Here is a 20000-nt window from a genome sequence, read left to right on the forward strand (position 1 = left end):
TGACTGTATTGCCATATGGCAACTGAGTAAAGATGAAATGTAATCCACCTTTTTCTCTTATATTTCTTTACCGTTATATAATTTCAGTTATCATTCATCATTATTATTATTATTATTATTATTATTATTATTATTATCCTTGTACCGTACCCGTTAAGTCTGTTAAGATCCTTATGTTTAGTGCTATATCAAATCACACGCCATATCACTATTTAAATTGTAAGGTATTCGTTAACAGAAGTTATCGCTTGTAAAACCCTGATGATTAAGAAAGGGAGTGCCTTTCGAAATATTGGCTTTTTTCAATATATTCCTTCACCGTTATATCGGCCTAAGGCTTGCTCTTTTTAGCTTGTTGACTATAAAGGCCCGGCGGGCAAAAGGCTTCAATCTTTGCTTCAACATCCATTCGATTTTGTTGAACGATGTTCAACGATGTTGACTACTGGGGTGGGCAAACAATTTCAACACATCGTCAACATTTGATCGAGAGGCCGGTATTCTGTCCCAGGCTGCAGCCGGGGTTGTTACTATGAGGGGACCCAACAATGTTGGAAGAGAGGGACAAACGGCTTAAACTTTATTCAACATTCGCGAAAAAATATATATATATTCAATGGTTGTTGAAGCAAAGTTTAAACCTTTTTACACTCATTCAACATCGATTCAATTTCGATTCAGCATGTTTCAACACGGTTGAAAGAGGTGGGGGGGGGGGGGGGGCGGTTTCAACATCGCTATTCAACATGTTGAAGCAAACGCTGCAGACGTTGGCCAGTGCCTTTATAATTTATTTTGGTACAATCACATAGGTGATAAAAGAAAATTCTCTGCGGTGATTGGTTGCACTTGAGGTGATTTAGCGATAATCACCTGAGCCCTTTTTTTTTCAAAATGGCCGCAAGCCGTTTTGTCGACGTGACAGACGAAGAAATCAGAGATAATGCATATATTTCAAAAATAATCACCTATGTAATTATTATGCTAAAAAAAGTATTCACCTCAGGCTCGGCGAATATCGGGGGAACAAAAACCTCGACTTCGTCTGTTTTCATTTATTCGCCGAAGGCGAAGTGATTATCGGTGATTATTCACCGATAATCACTGAGCATGAGACGAATAATTGTTTTAGTATAAATACACAAGTGATTATTTCAAAAAAGAGAAAAAAAAAACATTTCAACGCGAAATCATCATCACTTACAGTGGAAAAACGACTACTGGTAGCTATTTTGTCCGTCGAGGTGATTATCGGCTAATGAGAGCGCGCGATTTTGTATAATCACCTGTGTGTTTATACTAAACACCGATATATGATAATTGTTAAATGTTAGGTGAAGGACGCTGTCTCAAGAAAAGGGCGAAAATAGACCAAAAACGTGGAGTGGAGTGCTTCAGAATTATTGTCCTTAGGGCAAAATCAGACTCCGATGACGACATATAAAACGCAGTGACTCAGCAGCATTTAATGGAAAGATATAGTATTTGAAATAATCAAGCATCGGAAAACTGATGATATCAGCTCAGCAGCAATTTCAATTTGTAATAGCTTCATGGAAAGTGACAAGGTCTCCTCGACTTTAAAATACTAATAAGCGTGTGCGTGTGTCACATTGAAAGATTCCTGTCGTTTTGAGAGATTTATTGCAAATTTTGTTTTGGTCATATTTGTTTAGAATGGCCTTCTTATCAACCTAAAGCTAATAGAATCTTCCATTGCATACATTACATTATTGAATCGAAGAACTCGAGGCAAATTAAATATTGGAGCTTTTTGTTCATAGTAAGGTTGTTTTTTTGTTTTCTTCAACCAAATCTCGAAAATGTTGCCCTCAACAAGAAAACCCTGTATTAGAACTGAAGTCGACACTTACGACGCAATCACTTTGAACATGACAAGGCACATTTGCAGCATTGAAAGAGAAATTGCGAAGGGCCGCTTTTTTGCCATTACATTTCCTCCCGTGCACATATATGGTTGGTTTAATAGACATAAAAAAAGAGAAGAGGAGCCGAGTTTTGTTGTTACGTCTTAATGAAAAGATTTTTGGAAGGAAATAATAAATAATACACTAATCAATTGAAACAAGCACCCCCCCTTCCCTCCCTCGCACCTCCTGGATGTAGCTAGGGGAATGGAGACAGTGACGGTTAAAAAATTACGGCGGGGATTTTTGGAGGGTCTTGTAACGCTAGCCTTGACAGAGTGCAACTAACTTTCTACCAAAACAAATTGTAGGGTGCCTGTGATATTATATTTAATATTTCAGCCACCATCTCGATGTGGAAAGAAAATTGGTTTGAGAAAGATACAATGTTTGGACAATAAATGCACGCAGCAACAAGCCAGGGGAATGAGGTTTGGTTCGAAAAATATGATTATTATATAAGTAAAAACGCACGAATTCGCTACTTAAGGCGAGGACATTTGTCACCTGACCTTAACTGGGTAAAACAACAAAGGGTTTGTTTGGGTAACATTTCTTTCCGTTCCCTCCTAGCTGCTTTTTCTGATTCCACGCGCTACACAGGTATACACAACGATTCTACTAGCAATGGCAATGATGTGATGAAAACCGTGGGAACTATAGCGTTTGTCAGCGATGCAAAACAATCATTTTTAATAAGAACTTAACAAAACCTTCTAGTTACACACTGGGGCCATGGCAGTGGGGATTGTAAACACTTAAGTTTCACCCAAGGGGTGGGAGGAAATTTAAAATGTAAAACTGTACAAATCTTACTTCCCCCGCTACGTCCCCGGGTGGGGAATAACTAGGACAATTTTGTGGATAAATCATTCGCTGGGGCAACTGGCTAGTTTTTTTGTTTTGTTATTGGTTCAGTGTTGAGCGCTATTCATTCAAAATTGTTCAATTTTCTTTAACGTATATAATTCCATTTAATTCTTTTGCATATGATTTTCGCCAAAAGATATATCACCCCTTGGCTCTTTTGATAGGTATCCCTTAGCTACAAGTACCGACTTTCTGATTCAGGAGCACCCAACGAAAACATACTTCAAAACCCCTTAAAATCTTAAAAGTAGCATTGATAAACGTATTTTAGTATTTAAACAGTAGACATATGCACATTTTTATCCCCTAACATTTTTTCATCTGTTCGGATTTCCTAGCTGAAAGTCTAGTGATCCGAAAATTATAGGGATCAAAACTTACCTTTTAGAAAATTTCAGCGAGAAAAAAGGCTCCCGAAAATTGTAGGTGACCTTTTTAGGGTAAAAATCCGTTAAAAATGATCAATTATACCATTAAGCAAGATATTTTACAACAAATGTTCCGAAAATTCTAGATCTCAAATCGTCTTCCGAACAGATATTTTCCGAAAATTGACGTTGGATGCCCATGTCCCTTTCAGCACTGGAAAAAAACATTTAAGAATACCTGACTTTTAGAGCCAAATCGAAGGACTTATTCACACCTCACTAAGAATTTGTTGTGGCTGAAAATTGTCACCAATTCATTCATTTTTTAGCACTTAGTAAACTGAGACATACATTATGGGTGTAATACAAAAGCGAACACAAAAAGCCGGATGTATATTGACACGACCATGATGAAGAACTTTCAAAAGGGACAAAAAATAATTTCACACCTAGTATTAAGAAAATGTAGGAGGCTTTCCTAGCTATTCGACGGAAACTAGGACATCGTTCGTACTACGGAGCCACAAAAGAGTAACTCTTTTGTGGTTCAGTGTTGTCGAATATTTAGCAAAACAAAACAATTCCACTGGCCAGAGTTAAATAAAAGCTAGCGTCTTAACCCTCCCTTTTATTTAGTGTAAAGTTTCGCCTAGAAACGCGTCTTCGTCTTTAAAAAAAAAGATCGTTCCATTAAAACGAGCGATAAAGACGTTCATGCAATGGTCATTTCAGTGAATTTCGCATAAAATTATGTTGAAATGTTAGGGACGCAACCGGGTTTTCATGATCGGAAATCATCAAGTCACTCAGCTGAAAATTCATCTGCTATTCAATTCGGTATTCTGGACTAGAATATTGACTTATTGATTTTTTATTCACCAGCTAAAGAGACTAATAAAAGGTTTGTGTTTTAGTTTTCGTGGATTTGGGGCCATAGCTTAATCTGATGTCCCTGGGACGTAATTCATGCGTTTTGAAACAAGGCCTTCTAGATAAATGGTAAAACATAGTGAGATGAAACCAGCATCGAAATCCTTGCCACGGTATCCGTTTTATTGTCGATGATTATTCAGTTTGAAACTATGAGATATTCCTGAACTGCTAGAGGAAGCAAAATTGATCCAGGCTATGCCAAAAGGAAAGTGGCGATGCGAAATCGTACGTTTTCTTCCCGAACCCTTCAGATATGCTCTCGGCATACAAGTTGCCATTTCGACGTTGCCTTTTGACGGGGCCCCGCAGTCAATTATAAACAGTGTTATCTCTCTCAATCCAAACAATTATCTTTAGGGAAAACTAAAATTCTTCACCACAAGAAAAAAATAATTGATCATATCGTATGTCAAAAAAATAAAAATCTTCAAGTCCAGAATATATTAAAGATTGCTTTCCGAAAAAAAAGTGTCGAATAATATTGATTGAATTTGAAAAGGAAGCTTCGTTTACTCTGAATATTCATACGTACCTGATGATAAATACAACAGGAACAGAAATCCAGTTATCTGTGCAAAGCATGAAAAGAAAAATTACAACTATATGAAAAAGATGCATAATATTCCTCAGATGAAAGCATCATCAGGGCTACTTACCTTAAAGATGGTCGAAATACGAAGTAATCTATTCCCTCGCTGCATTTTCGAGGCAAAGCACCGGTTTTGTTGTAAATAATCACTAATGCGTTAGAAAAGCTCGATGGATAAATAAAAAATTACCATCTGCTTGTGGAGAGCAAAAACCCTCCGAATATTTAATTATTTATTAACTCGCTGAGGTGTGAGCGGGCTGTCAGTGTGATGTTTAATTTTCTTGTACGTAAACTTAGCTTTTCGAAACAATAAAAGGGGGGATAAAAACGAGCTTTAAATTAATAATGACTGAGGATTAAGCTGAATTTCCTTTTATGAAAAATAACAGGAGAAATGAATACACTGAAGTACGAAAAATTTCTCCCTTTAGAATAATTTATTGTGAATTTAAACCTTTTCGCAACGGCCGGAGGCACCTCAAATGTGATTAAGGCAAGCGGGACTTTGAGAGAAACTCATAACAACTGCTTTTATACAAGATAAATTAAACTGGATCCTTAACGTTTTTAAAACTCAGATATTGTCAAGCTTCCAGCCATTTTTAGAATTCTCTCTAGGCACACGGCTAATTGTTTGATCAGGCTTTCTCTTGTGATCGTCACGTCAGTCCATAAGCAAACAATCAACAAAACATGACCATTAACCATGAACAATTTGCGGGCTATGAAAAATAATCAGCACCAGGGCTAGGGGGACACACTGTATAATATATGTTTGAGTTTTTCTTCCTTCTTGCCCTTTTCTAACATCGATCATTGGTTAGAGATGTTAAGATTATGTTTGTCAAGGCAAGATTTTGTTGTCACTCGTAGTCCATGGGTTTGATGAAAGGTTATCTCAAAGAGTTTCCAAATTCACCTAATAAGGAAACGAAGTTGACAGTAAAACAATTTTCAACCCGGTATGGCCAACACATCACGCATGGTTGAGCGCATGCGTGGTGTGTTGACCAGTTAGTGTTATCGCGTGTTAACTCGCTTTTTTATGTTCTGTTTTGTCTTGCTTTTTTCAATTATTTTTAATACGTTATTTATTTATTTATTCATTTATTTATTTACTATATAAATCAGTAAATTTTACATAAACAACATTTCTAAGTATTTTGCTTGTTTAAAAGCCTGGCCAAGATTTATTATTTGAATAAAAATGATAATAAATAAAACAATGAAGTTTCAAACTCCGAGTCGGCGTTGCTGCGTGGTAAGTAGTTTGAAGTTGTCTTCTTTTGTCCCGTTTTGGGGCCCTTTTTGGGAAAAGAGAAATGACAGAGGAAGGTTAAGTATCAAAAGCCAACTGAACAAAATGAGCATTAAACTTTAGTTTAGCACTTGGTGGAGTGGCAATTCTCTTTCGAAGTTCTTATAAACAATTTTCGAATACGCTTTTTCAAGTAAAACAATTTGGCTACTTAAGCGTAACTTATAAATTTCATCACGCAGATTAAATTTTGCGTCGCTCGTAGAGATGCAGGTTTTCAGCGTCTATTAAAGAGGCAAGCCTAAACGCATCCAACGGCGAAAGGTGCAAAGCTTTCAACTCGCTTTTGATTATAAGTTCATTTTATTCGAAATTGAATCCTTAGATTTCTTTCTCAGCGAGATTCGAAAAAACACAGACTTGTCACCAATAGAAATAAATTTGTTGTTCCATAAAATAGCTTTTGACAAGTCTTTTCCATTTAAATCCTGTATATTGAAATTATTTATTGCAGAGCATTTTGCAACAACTTTTAAGCATTCTTCATAAAAGGCTGGTAATTTGACACACAAAAATTTGGTTTTATTAACGAAATTGACCACCGTACAGGGATTCTAAAAGCTGACGTTTCGAGCGTTAGCCCTTCGTCAGAGCGAATCGAGGAGTTTTGTGCTGTGTGTAGTTTTTATAGTAGAGTAGGAGCTACGTTGTTGGTGACAACATGGCAACGTGAAAAGCAGGAATACGGTAGTTATGAAGAGCGTTCGTTAATACCGTGGGGATTAAGGGTGCCGATTTGGAAGATGAATTTGTGTTCCGGATTCTTGCGGCTTTCCGTCGTACCAAGATGTAGGGAAAATCCGCAGATAGCCATGTGTTGTTTGGAGTGGTTAGGAAGATTAAAATGACGAGCGACTGGATTAGATTCATCTTTGTCATTCTTTTCAACATCGCGAATGTTTTCGCGGAATCGGTTGCCTAGTCGTCTACCTGTCTCGCCAATGTAGGATTTATTACATAACGTACAGGTTATGCAATAGTGCAATAAAAGACATTTGCGGAGGTACACGTGAAACGATCGGTGATCTTAACAGATCGCTTAGGAGTGAAAGGACAAGTTCTGAATCGTGAGCGCGCCCATTTGAAAGTGCCCGTACCTGACCTTGGAATTGAATGGAGCAAAGATCAGCAAATGCCCGGAGAGATGTGTTGGGGTACCATTACTTCTTGGAAGTCAGTGGCTCCTTGCTGCATCATCGTCCGAATATGATGAAATCTAGTGAATGGGGCCAGGACAAGAATTGTACGTCTTTTGCTTTTAACAGTGTGCCAAACGGAGATGCGGACACGCCGTTTCATCGAAATACCAAACGGTCCAGAAGTCTGCGGTTGGAAATCGATTTCGTGTCGCATTGAGCAAGAACATCACCGTGCTAGTGTGGGGCAAATTCGAGAACGTGTTCCAGATCGACGACAAGCGCGACATACAACGTGCATCGATGAAAAAAGAAAGAAACATGAAATTTGTGCCCTTGAGTGACGAGGCCCTTCGTCACTTGGCCTTGGACGATCCCATTCCTGAAATGCGTGTTTCACGGCGTGCATCCCTCCGCTGGGTTACCTTCCCGTCCGCCTGAGACGACGCGAGTGGCGTACATCGTCAATAAGGATCCTTGAGGCAAACCAGGAAAACATTGGTTAGGACTCTGGATGGAAGACGGGGCGTGTGAAGTTATGGCTTGCCTCTCTGTACGTACCAAGTACCAGGCTTTCACGACTGGTTGACACGATGGGCGAGATGGCACGATGGTGGCGCAACGATCGGACCTTACATGGCCTGTGGTCATTATGCTTTGTTGTTTTTAAACGAATGGGCACCAGGACGTACCATGGAAGAGTTTTTAGAGGGATTTGCCAGCGCGATTTGGTGGGGAACGACCAGTGCATGGGCAATCAAGTCCGTCGTTGGATCGTTCAAGATTTGGACAAGAGTCCCTTTGCTCAAACGTGTCAATCGTACTGAGTTGTTGATATTCATTAAAAATATCTCATGGAAAAAACGATGTGGGTGTGTTTTTTCGTACATGGACGTACGTGGACCGAGCAGTACGATGATCGTGGGTCCTTCAAGGAGTGGCAAGACGCAATTGACCGAAGCTCTCTTAACCGAAGGCACAGTCTTCGAAGGAGGACACGTTCGACCGTGTTATGCCGTGTGGCAACCGCGGTTCGATGGCATGAAACGTCGTGACATGGAATTTCACCCAGGTATTCCCGAGGTCGACAATGGTTTGTTCCGACCCAAGGCGGTGTGTTGGTCTTGGACGATCTCATGGACAAAGGAAGCAACGACAAACGCGTGTTGGATCTCTTCTCGCGTGAATCGCATCATCGAAACATTACGGTCTTGTACTTGTGTCAAGATCTGTTTCCACCGGGGAAATTTTTCCAAGACCGTTTCGGGTAATGCACATTACGTGATAGTCTTCAAGAATCCAAGGAATCAGACGGGATTTCGAGCCTTAGCCCTCCAAGCCCTTCCGGATCGATGGGGAGACGTTGTAAAACTCTTTGAGGCGTGCCTCAGATGATCGATTCCGGTTGTTCAGTCATGTGACGCAATAGGACGGTCCGACGGTGATGTTTGAATGTCGATGAGTTCCTCGTCGTCACACGCCGGATCGCCGTTTGATCAATTTCAATTCGAACGGAACCCCTTGTAGTATCAACAGGAACTGGCCTGATATCGGGCTCAACGCGAACTTCAACGAAGTGGAGGCTGAGCCCAAGAGTTGAGCGAATGGTTGACGATGGCGGCCCAGATCCCAGCCGGTACAGGATCCATCTGAGATACGACCCGTCGCACGTCGCCGGCCGGATTAGGGACACCCAGAAGCGCCTTGCTGGAGGAGTTTCTCGAGACGTTGGATGCACCCTCTCCGGATCCCAACACGTTGTTGAGTGAGCTGGGACTCGACCTCCAGGGATTCGACACCAATGTCCTCTTATCTCAACAAGAACTCATGATGAGTTCGTTGTTGGATGGAAGTATCCCTCCCAAACAACGGGCTTAGCTTCAACGCGATTATAGTATTTCCGATCAAGATTTACAAGATTGTGCGGCCAGTGGTCCTTCGGCTCGTTCGACCGTAGGACAGAAACAACCTCGTCAGAGACCTTTGTCTCCTTCGCCTCCTAGCAGCGGAGGCTGTAACAGGCGTGGCAAGGGCCGTCGTCGTTGGGGACGCGGCGCCGGCGGCGCTACGTTAAAAGTTGAAAGGACACAGCTAACATGCCAAATGAATGATCAAGGTGCTTGTCAACCACGAACTTACGAAGATGGTCAATCACAATAGGGCCTATATTCCCAGCAGCTATATACTATATTCCCAGCAGCAGCAGAGGCAGTGATGGACCACGATAGATGAGTCAAGATGGGTTACGATGTCAATTGCAAAAATTGCGTTCATAACTGCGAGGATCATAGCTTCACTTGATTTCATATCCGCAGTTCATATGTGATCCATTTCATATATCATTTCATCGTTGATTTATTTATCACGGGAACATTAGAACCCACAAATGACCAGCTCCCAACGTCAGATCTGATGATAAAGAACTACTGTTCATACCAAGATCTAAATCAAAATCAGGAGACCGTGCTTTTGCTATAGCCGGACCAAGAATATGGAACGATTTACCATTTGACATTAGACTATCGGCAAATTTGGAGACTTTTAAAAAAAATCTTAAGACCTATCTTTTTAAAAAGGCTTACTATTGACTCCTAATTGCATAATTGTCTTGAACTTTTTTGATCAGTTTACATATATTTTCTTTTCATTTGTGCATTTAGATTTATTTTATATAGTTGTAATTTTGTATCTATACGTACATATTTTTTGATGTTTTTATATCCACATCTTATGAATCAGTTTACTTTAGTTCGTAAGCATTACGTTTATATATTTTGTAAATAGTATTTATTATTTATTTGTCTTTTTTCATTGTAAAGCGCTTTAGAATATTCTATAGTTTAAGCGCTATATAAATTTATATATCTATATATATGTCAGTGGCTTCATAGCTCAGTTGGTTAGAGCGTCGCACCGGTATCGCGAGGTCACGGGTTGAAACCCCGTTGTAGTCCTAAATTTTTCAGGTTTCTTTACGCAATTGCAAAAATTGCGTTCATAACTGCAAGGACCATAGCTTCACTTGATTTCATATCCGCAGTTCATATCTGATCCATTTCATATATCATTTCATCGTCAAATGGATCTGTTGGCCCAAGATACCCGACAACGCACCGATAGACGTCGGATTCGCAACATGACGCATACCAATACCGTCACCACTGTCTACGAAGATGAAGGCACCCCCACCGTACGACGCACCTCGTCTCGGATCAGTAATGCATAAAAGAGGCATCTTTGGAGACATACGGTATGTCTCCAAAGATCCATTTGCTTCATCATACCCAGAACCAGAAGACAACGACGCCTTGCCAGGGCGCGACGAGGGAAACAACGACAACACGAAGGCATCCTGCCTTTGTTAGCCTTGGCCATTTCCGGTCTGATTGGTGCGGGGAAAGCGGCCGCGTTAGGCGGTGTGGGAGCCAGCGGCCGGCTATGGTTGCAAAAAGGCTTGGAAGGGGCCACCTGACGACGTCGACGTTAAAAGTATAAAGGGAACCTGTCCAAAAAACCCAAGGATCGTCTCATCATGTCTTGGCCTATCGGACGTCAACTCCCGTTTCTTCGGAGTATCTTGAAAGAAGCCAGTCATCAGAAGCGTCGTGAACGGTTGCGGTCGGCCAATGCGCCAGATCATCATGGCTCAAACGGGTTGTGGTCTGTGGCAAGGCTTGAACACAGCGTGCAAGCATTATGTACGACGACAAAGATGATGATGAGAACCGTGCCGTGGCGCATTCGACAAGTGCCCTACCTAGGCTTTTTCCTGCAAGACCTGACTAAGCTGCCAGTGGATCAACGACACCGTCTTCCCATGGGACCGAGATCAGATGATCGAGGCCCTCAGTCAGTTGGCGGACGAAGTGTCACATCGAAGGATTCCCCTATCGAGGTATACGCGATATAAATTTTCATGGACTCTACGTAACCATGGCGCTCTGTCAGGCATGAGTCGTCTCCTTTCAGTACACCATAAATAACCGGCGAACCACCATGAGACGTCTCTGTCATCGAACCAAGTTCTGGCAAGGACTTCACAGGGCGTATCATTGTGTCAAAGACTGTTTTCAGCATGGACGATGGATGGTGTGATCCGTGGACGTATGATCCTTGTTCGTTTTGAGCCAAAAAACGCGTGTTGCTGGATCCACAAAGGCTCCGTCAGTTGGAGCAAGTGTACAAGGAACGTTTGACGGACAATTCACGAGTGACCGCCTTATTGATGTCGGACGACATCCCTCCGGCCCTGAAACAAGCCTTGGTCAAACCTTTGTCGCGAAAAGTCCGTAAATGGACCAAAGCTGTTCGACGTCCGGTGGAATTTGAAGGTCCTAGCGGTGGCGGTGGTGGGGGTGCTACTGACGACGAGGCCGTGGAAGAGGGAGCGTTTACGCAAGGACCGTTAAGGGCCTTGTTGACTCAACTGGTCCAAAAGAAGAAAAAGGGACGGGGGCCGAGGGTCCACCGGCCACGCCAGCCGCCGCAGGTCCGACGCCTGCTGAGGCCAATAAACTGGGACAAACTGCCTTTTGCCGGAGGTGCTTCGTTGGGACGTTCGTTTATGGAACACGTGGTGGACCAAGTAGAGGCCGTGTACAAATCCAATGGAAAAAGGTTCGAGGACGCCAACGTTCCACCGAAACAGATAAATGACGACGCCCACCTGGTTTGTCTTAAGCGCATTCAGAAAAAGCCAAAGACCCGACGACGACGCCAGAAAGGGGGCAAGTTCGACCTGCAAAAGATGTTGGGCAAGACTGGCATCGAATTTCATTGGACGGGATAACAGTACATGGGACCGGAGACACATTTGGAGAAACGTTTTAAGCGTGGCGACCCGGGCATTAATCGGTTGGATAAGATTGCCAAACAACACGGCATCGATTATTCCAAAGCTAAGAATTTGTAAGACAAGTGGAAAGCTGATACGAAAATGCTCCCGGGCAAGAAAACCTGAGCCGCAGCCATCATCAAGAAAATCATGCAAGCCAAACAAAAACTCAAATTGTAAAAGACTTTAATGGTTAACAAAGCATTCATTAAAACGTTGATGTTTACAAGAGTGATTGTGTTTGTCCTTGTTTTTTAACATTTTTATGCCTCCGTTCCGCTGTCATGTTTTTGTTACAGTGATTAAACAAAAATGTTCTTGACTTGAAGTGTGTCCCTTTAGTTGTTTCACAAATGGACTCATGTCCGAAGGGGAAGCATGCTCAATATATATTCCTCACCATTCTCCAGCGGGATGCCAGAAAAGAGCTCGTCCACTTCGCAGTGTAGTTCTTTGAAAGGGGTAAAACGTCTCCAAAGTAATGAGAGATGATGACACTTGCATTCATTAATCCAGTTTATCTGAATACGTAGGACCTCCTCTCCCCATTCGTAATGAGCGGCCATCTTAGTCAGTGCTTCAGCCACCTTGCGACAAAACAACGAATCGATGCGTGCACCCAAAACCCCAGTAGGGTAAAAGCGAACGGTGAAAAACTTCATCATGGCCTCTGTCATAGACTTTTTTGCCTAGTTTCGTGACTTTAGGACTTTGAACTCTGTCACGCGGACTGTCATGTTTTTGAACATGTGATCTGTATTGAACATGTGATTTTGTGTTTTTTTTTTTAGATCGATCAGAATTTTGAGATTGAGAAATTATATTTCGGGCGGTTTGGAATTCCGCATGTATTTAGCTGGATTTGTCAGATATTCGTTGGAATTTGAGGTCCATTAAAGGAGAAGACAAAAAGAATCTATTACAAGTGGTCCACCGAGCTGGATTTTGCCGGAAATGCCAGGCAAATTGGCCAAGAATAAGGAGATACGCGAAGGACAGCGAACACACGCTACGAAACTGCTTGCAAACGTGAATGAAGTTTTGACAGAGTACGATGGTTCTAGGAGTGCAAAAGAAAAGATTACTCAACGGAGCATCGCTTTGAATGAAAAGCTGGTGACATTGAAGGCACTGGACATTGATGGCACTGCAGTCGACGATGGAGAAATTGAAAGCGAAATCGATGCGTCTGAAAATTTTCGCGCGCAAATTCACGATGCGCTAGTTAAATTATAGAGTTGTCAAGTCGCTCACGACGAGCAGGAAAATGTACAGAAGCAAGAAACTCACCAGGAGCCAAAATCGAGTGGAAACAAGTCTAAGCTGCCGAAGTTAACACTGAACAAGTTTAACGGAGATCCGAAGCGCTGGCAAGAATGGTGGGATTCATTTTGTGTGGCTGTGCACGACAACAGCGCGATCTCGACAGTGGAAAAGTTTACTTATTTGCGAAGTCTTCTTGAAGGAAATGCAGCAAGGGCCATTTCCGGATTGCAGCTAACATCTGCTAACCACAGTGGGGCCTTGGAAGTTTTACGAGAAAGATTCGCCCAAAAACAAATCATTATCAATTCACACATGGAATCGTTGATCAAGTTGAAACCGGTAAACGTGATTTCAGACGTCAAAGGAATTCGCGCGGTTCTCGACAGGGTGGAAATTCAAGCTCCAGGCTTACAATCCCTTGGAATCGATTCAGCCCACTATGGCGCCTTGTTGATACCTATTTTTTTGGAAAAACTACCGGATGAGTTGAAATTGATAGTGAGTAGGAAGCATAAGGACGACGGGGAGCTAATTTCTGTCTTAAAAGCCGTTAAATCCGAAGTTGAGGCACGGGAGCGCTCTGGCATTCAATCAACGACCGAAAAACCGCCTCCAAGGAGGCCAACATTTCACACGGGAAGCAACAACGCAAATGCGAGCGCCTTATTGAGTGGAGCGGGCAAATTTAGCTGTTTGTTCTGCAAAGGAAATCATCGGTCGTCGGAATGCCATGTCATGACGAATATCGAGGGAAGAAAGAGCATTTTGAAGAAGCAAGGACGGTGTTTTATTTGTTTACGGAGTGCAGGTCACTTGGCGCGTAATTGTGATTCCAATATTCAGTTTTTAGGATGCCAGGGTCGTCACCATTTGGATGTTTGTGATGGTAGAGGTGTACGTGACAGCGACAATTCTGATTCTGCAGTAGATGGTGCTAGTAACCACCCTGAGTCGGCTACATCTGCAATGCATGTAAGCTCAAGTATGCATGTCTTTCTTCAAACAGCACAAGTTGCGTTGTCAAAACCAGGATTAGAAGGGACTCACAAACTGAACATTCGGGCTATTTTTGACACTGGAGCACAAAGGTCATATGTTTCCCAAAGAGTGGTGGATGCATTGAAACTGGAAACCATTAACACTGAGAAGTTAAGGATTGCTACATTTGGAAACTAGGAACAAGAAGTGCAAGCGGTTAATCTCGTTGAACTAGCCTTAAGCAAGCCAGAGACAGGCTTTAAACTGACACTGAATGCCTTTTCAGTCCCTCATATTTGCAGTGAATTGCAGTGGCAAGACTTGAGCTGGGTGAAGGAGACCTATCCTCACTTACGTGACATTGAGTTCGCAGACTCTTTGTCTGACAATGGTCCCATGAAGATTGACTTGTTGATTGGTTCAGATTACATCTGGAATTTTTTCGATGGCAGCACGATACGGGGGGAGGAATCAGCTGAGAGTGGTCCAGTGGCTGTCTCAACAACTTTTGGCTGGGTACTGTCCGGCCCTGTGATAAACCTTCCGAAAGAGAAACTGTCAAGCATACAGTTTTCATCAACTCATGTGTTGAGAGTTGATTCAAGTAGCAATGACACCCTATATGAAGATTTTGAGAAGCTATGGGACTTAGATTCCATTGGTATTCGAGAGAAGGACACGGTCCATGAAGCCTTTGAAAAGATTGTTAGTTTCCAAGATGGAAAGTATTCTGTGCACTTACCTTGGAAGGAGCACCACAAGTTGCTGCCGGACAATTATGAGAACAGTGTAGCGAGATTGAGCTCACAATTGAAGCAATTAAGAAGAGACCCAGAGGTCTTGAGAGAATATAATTCGATCATCGAGGATCAGTTGCAAAGTGGAATTATTGAGCGAGTCGACACCACCGAATGCCCAGCTGTCGGTAAGGTGCATTATTTACCTCACCATGCAGTGGTGCGAAGAGATGCCCTAACTGCCCGGATTGTGTTTGACGCCTCTTCAAGGGCTACAAGTGAAGATCCCAGTTTAAATGAATGCCTATATTCAGGTCCAGCTTTAACTCCTAACATTTTCAAGATTCTCCTCCGGTTCAGAGAGAGGAAGATCGCCCTGGTTGGGGATATTGAGAAAGCCTTCCTGAACATTAAGGTTCAGGAACAAGATCGCAATGTATTACGATTCTTATGGATTGACAGCCTTGAGAAGGTTGACCCAGAATTAGTGCTGTATAGATTTTGTCGGGTTGTGTTTGGTGTCAAGTCAAGTACATTCCTGTTAAATGCTACCCTGCGACACCACATCAGTCAGTACAGTTTGGATGCAGAGTTTGTAGAGAACTTGCTGAATTCATTTTATGCATGTCGATGACCTAGTGTCTGGAGAGAGAAATCTTGAGAGGTGTTTGTTGCTGTACGAGAAATCAAAGAAGTGCCTATCACCAGGAGGTTTTAACCTATGGAAGTGGATCTCTAATTCGCCCCAGCTCCTTGAATTAATTAGAGAAGATAGAACCAGAACCAAGGAGAACTGCCCTGAAACACAGCCAGTAGTTGAAGACACTGAGACCTATGTAAGAGTTGCTGTGAGACATTTGGAGCAGCTAGATATGAAGAATGAATACAAGGTCCTGGGACTGAATTGGAACTGTGTTTTTGACGAGTTTATTTTCAAATTTGAAGCACTACTGAGGTTAGCAGAAAACCTGGAGACAACTAGAAGAAGTCTGTTGAAGATCACTTCAAGTTTCTTTGACCCCCTAGGAATACTCAGTCCAGTATTAGTACAGATGAAGTTGTTGTTTCAAATGTTGTGCCAGGGAAACATTGCCTGGGATGCCCCACTGCCGGAGCCAGTCAGAAGGCAGTGGAAGGGATGGCTTCAGGATCTGAGAGAAGTTGAGCAAATCATGATTCCCCGGTGTTTGTATGACGGTGTCGAGGAAGTAGTTACCTCCTACACCCTTCACGGATTTGGAGATGCCTCTGAGAACGTCTATTGTGCTGTTGCATACTTGGTGCTAGAGACAAGCAGTGGGAACTATCCAGTGCTCTTGACATCCAAAACTAGAGTGGCACCATTGGCGAAACAGTCTATGCCTAGACTAGAATTGTTATCTGGAGTTATCCTTGCAAGGCTCGCGTCTTCAGTGAAGGAAGCATTGCAGTCGCAAGTTCAAATCGACAAGACCTATTTGTGGGTTAGACAGCAAGACTGCAATCTACTGGATCAAGGGATCGAAGGAGTGGAAGCAGTTTGTTCAGAACCGTGTAAACGAAATCTTGTCATTAACAGAAGAACTGATGTGGAACCATTGTCCAGGAACTGATAACCCTGCAGATATTGGACCCCGGGGAGAGTCAGCCTTCAAGCTGAAGGGTAATCGGTTGTGGTGGAAGGGACCATCGTGGCTATCAGAACCAGTATCCAGTTGGCCCAAGTCTAAAGTTTGCCATCAACCTCCCACTGAAGAGCGTCTCATGGAACAGAAGAAGGAGCAGCTAAAGAGATACTCAGCGAAAGAGTACTTCTAACTGCATGCAAGCCTGATCTTGAATCTTGAATCTTGTACTTCAGCTGTTGTGACAAGTTGTTCCGTGTTACTGCACAAGTGCAACGCTTTGTGCGAAACTTGAAGATCAAGGCCAAGTTATTGAAAAAAGGAACTGTTCGTCATGGAGAAGTAACTGAAGAAGAAATTGCACACGCTGAATTGCAGTGGTTGCGAAGTGTTCAGAAGAATCTGAAGTCTCAAGCGAATTACAGTCATTTAGAATATGAGTTTGGTCTTTATGAAGATGAGAATGGAATTGTGAGGTGCAAGGGACGAATTGCAAATGCCGATCTACCTTATGAGACAAGATTTCCAGTCTTGCTACCACGAGACAATCATATCTCGACGCTGCTAGTGAGACAAGCTCATGAAAGAGAACACCATAGCAAGGTGGTAGCCACCCAAGCCCAGTTGAGAATGAGGTTTTGGATTGTCAGAGGAAGGCAATTTGTAAAAAAGATTACATCTAGATGCACGGTGTGTCGCAGATATGAAGGGCGTGGCTTCAAGGTACCTCCTCCACCTGATCTGCCTGAATTCAGATTGAGTCAGAAACCTGCATTTACCTATGTTGGAGTGGATTATACCGGGCCATTATACATAAGGGAACCAAACTGTTCGACAACAAAGAAGGTTTACATCCTGTTGTTTACCTGCTGTTCAACTAGAGCTGTTCACCAAGAACTTGCTACAGATTTGTCAGCTGATGTGTTTATTCGTTGTCTGCGGAGATTCACAGCAAGAAGGGGCTTGCCAGAAATCATTGTCTCAGACAATGCGAAAACATTTAAGTCTGCAGCAAAGGCCTTACAAAAGGTGTTTTCATACCCAAGTGTCAAGAGATTCCTTGCAAATAGAAGGATTTCGTGGAAATTTAACATGGACAGAGCACCCCGGTGGGGTGGCTTTTTGGAAAGGATGATACAGAATGTGAAACAAAGTTTGCGGAAGACACAGAGGAATGCTAAGCTTGACTATGACGAGCTACATACCATCCTAGTGGAAGTTGAGGGAACCCTGAACTCTAGACCACTAACATTTGTGTCTTCAGATGATGATGAAGAGCCATTGACACCCTTCCATTTAATCTATGGGAGGGGAATTCTGTCTTTACCTGATGTCACACGAAATAGAGAGGATTCATTGATCCAGGTAGGGTCGTCCGATGATATGCCAAGAAGATGAAAGTACCTACAGTTGGTGCTAGAACACTTTTGGAAACGTTGGAGTAGAGAGTATGTTACAGAGTTAAGGAACCTGCACCGTCAGAAGTCCAGGCCAGAAAGACGTATTTCTATATCTGTTGGAGATGTTGTTACCTTGTTAGAAGAAAACCTACCCCGTAGTCAATGGAGACTTGTAAGGGGGGAACAGCTGATCCCCAGTTCCGATGACAATTGTAGAGCAGCAGTGATGAGGGTCATCACCAAGACTGGGAGACCTGGGACAGTGAAGAGACCTATTCAGAAACTATTTCCCTTGGAAGTACAAGATGGCCTGACTAATGATGAACAGTCTCCTCAGGAACGGAGACAGGCGGGAACCAGACGGAATCGACGTGCGCCAGCTTTGAATGCTGATTATATAAGAGGATTGATTGACCAGTAATTCAACTGGTCAAGGGGGGAGTGTCATGGACGTTTTCGCCTAGTTTCGTGACTTTCGGACTTTGAGCTCTGTCACGAGGACTGTCATGTTTTTGAACATGTGATCTGTATTGAACATGTGATTTTGTGTTTTTCTTGAGATCGATCAGAATTTTGAGATTGAGAAATTATATTTCGGGCGGTTTGGAATTGCGCATGTATTTAGCTGGATTTGTCAGATATTCGTTGGAATTTGAGGTCCATTAAAGGAAAAGACAAAAAGAATCTATTACAGCCTCTTTCTTATTCTATCCTCTGGGGACGATGGTGATAAACTGTGAGTCGACCAGGCACACCTTCGTAGCCAGACCTCTGGGAGCGTCTGGTGGGACGATGATGCATGAAGAATGAACCCAGGGACGCCTCTGGGCTTTTTATGGTGCGTCCCAAAGGCTTATAGGATCGGAGGGGGTATAGGGAGTTGGGATTGGTCAGGGTCGTAGGCATAACAGAGCACACCCCCTCCAAGAGAGCACGTACTCGTACTGGGGAAAGTTAGCCAAGCCAGTGGTTTTCCGTCACGTGCTCTTTTCAGATAATAAAAAGCGACGCGCTGTGACTCTCTTCATTTGGCTTCGATGCAGCAACCAGAACCGAGTGGCATCCCTTGCTAAGAGAACAAAAGTAAGTTTTTTGCTTCTGGTTTGGCGGCTTTGGTTGGTCTGTAATAGCATGGATCTTTACCACCATTTTCATGACCACATGAATGACATCATGGCCGGTATGCTATCTCCCATCCCTCCAGCTACGGAGGACATTCATGATGATGAACTGATGGCAGCTATGCCAAACCCTCCAACTACGGAGGGTTCTGATGAACTCTTGACAGCCATACCCAATCCTCCAGCTGCACCATCCCGCTCGTGTGACGTGTGCCAACGACAGTTCCCCAACCAAAGCAACCTCGTCCGACACCTGACCACGGTTCACGCCGACCGTTCGTGGGTTTGTGAGCAATGCAGTCAAAGCTTCAGTCGCCAAGACAACTTCAATCGACACGTGAAGAGCTGTCGAAAGCGACGAGCAGACCAACCAGAACACAAACGACACACCAACCGCCAAGCAGCGTCGGGAATGTCACGACCGCGAAGAATGCTGGGGTACGTTCGACCGAGCCATCAGTCTGGAACGACACCGGGCGCAGACCCACCAGACTACGCGATGTGCCGCCTGTGGTGACGAGTTTCTTGGAACCCCCGCGCTTACGGCGCATCGACGGACCAAACATCCCAAGCCATTCAAGTGCCAGCAGTGAGGGCGCACCTTTGCTCTTCTGCACCATCTCATGTCTTATCAAACCCATCAACATTGTGCGGCTTCGGCGAGTGTGACCCAAGACAGAGCGGTGATGATGCAGCAGCAACCGCCGCTGTGAACAACCGTCCCAACTGGATAGCCATGGAGGATTCCGCACGCTTCACGGCCCTTCCAGAGGGAGAACGCAGTCCCATTCCCATCTACCCTCAAAAATGGCCACACATCGGCGCGCAATTGCGTCGCAACAACTTTCTTGAAAGCCTAAGGGTGAAGAATGACCAAAGGTTTCTTCTCGTACGAGTTGGATCAGTCGTGGCTGC

The 20000-nt window shown here is 43.2% G+C and overlaps 3 protein-coding genes across 4 annotated transcripts in view; 2 read left to right on the forward strand and 1 right to left on the reverse strand.

Moving 5' to 3' along the window:
* LOC138019491 (uncharacterized) overlaps positions 1–4891 on the reverse strand; it is a 75256-nt gene extending 70365 nt beyond the window's left edge. Inside the window, exons 1-2 of one of the 2 annotated variants that reach the window (XM_068866299.1) lie at positions 4756–4891; positions 4632–4668 (exon numbers count right to left, since the gene is read on the reverse strand). In XM_068866299.1, coding sequence (XP_068722400.1) covers positions 4632–4668; positions 4756–4800 — 82 coding nt within the window. In that variant the 5' untranslated portion in view covers positions 4801–4891. The remainder of the gene's footprint in view (positions 1–4631; positions 4669–4755) is intronic. The other variant, XM_068866300.1, reaches the window with a different exon arrangement.
* An 8666-nt stretch (positions 4892–13557) lies between these two features.
* Positions 13558–14421, forward strand: LOC138021266 (uncharacterized). The gene has a single exon (XM_068868117.1). It carries the CDS (start codon positions 13558–13560, stop codon positions 14419–14421), a length of 864 nt encoding a protein of 287 aa, XP_068724218.1.
* Positions 14422–14619: 198 nt separating this feature from the next.
* On the forward strand, positions 14620–17962 carry LOC138021267 (uncharacterized). Its single transcript, XM_068868118.1, has 4 exons — positions 14620–15490; positions 15600–16493; positions 16564–16747; positions 16801–17962. Exons 1-4 carry the CDS (start codon positions 14620–14622, stop codon positions 17960–17962), a joined length of 3111 nt encoding a protein of 1036 aa, XP_068724219.1.
* Positions 17963–20000: the final 2038 nt, after the last annotated feature.

The sequence above is a fragment of the Montipora capricornis genome, chromosome 10 (assembly GCF_036669925.1).
Source record: "Montipora capricornis isolate CH-2021 chromosome 10, ASM3666992v2, whole genome shotgun sequence".
Classification (NCBI taxonomy): Eukaryota; Metazoa; Cnidaria; class Anthozoa; order Scleractinia; family Acroporidae; genus Montipora; species Montipora capricornis.

Bases quoted from the DNA above. Each gene is read 5' to 3' on its own strand.
- LOC138021267 (XM_068868118.1), top strand. From the start codon at position 14,620: ATGAAGATTGACTTGTTGATTGGTTCAGATTACATCTGGAATTTTTTC. The intron at 15,491-15,599 runs GTACATTCCTGT...TCGATGACCTAG, and splicing joins TGTGTTTGGTGTCAAGTCAA to TGTCTGGAGAGAGAAATCTT. The intron at 16,494-16,563 runs GTAAACGAAATC...ATAACCCTGCAG, and splicing joins AGCAGTTTGTTCAGAACCGT to ATATTGGACCCCGGGGAGAG.
- LOC138021266 (XM_068868117.1), top strand. From the start codon at position 13,558: ATGGAATCGTTGATCAAGTTGAAACCGGTAAACGTGATTTCAGACGTC.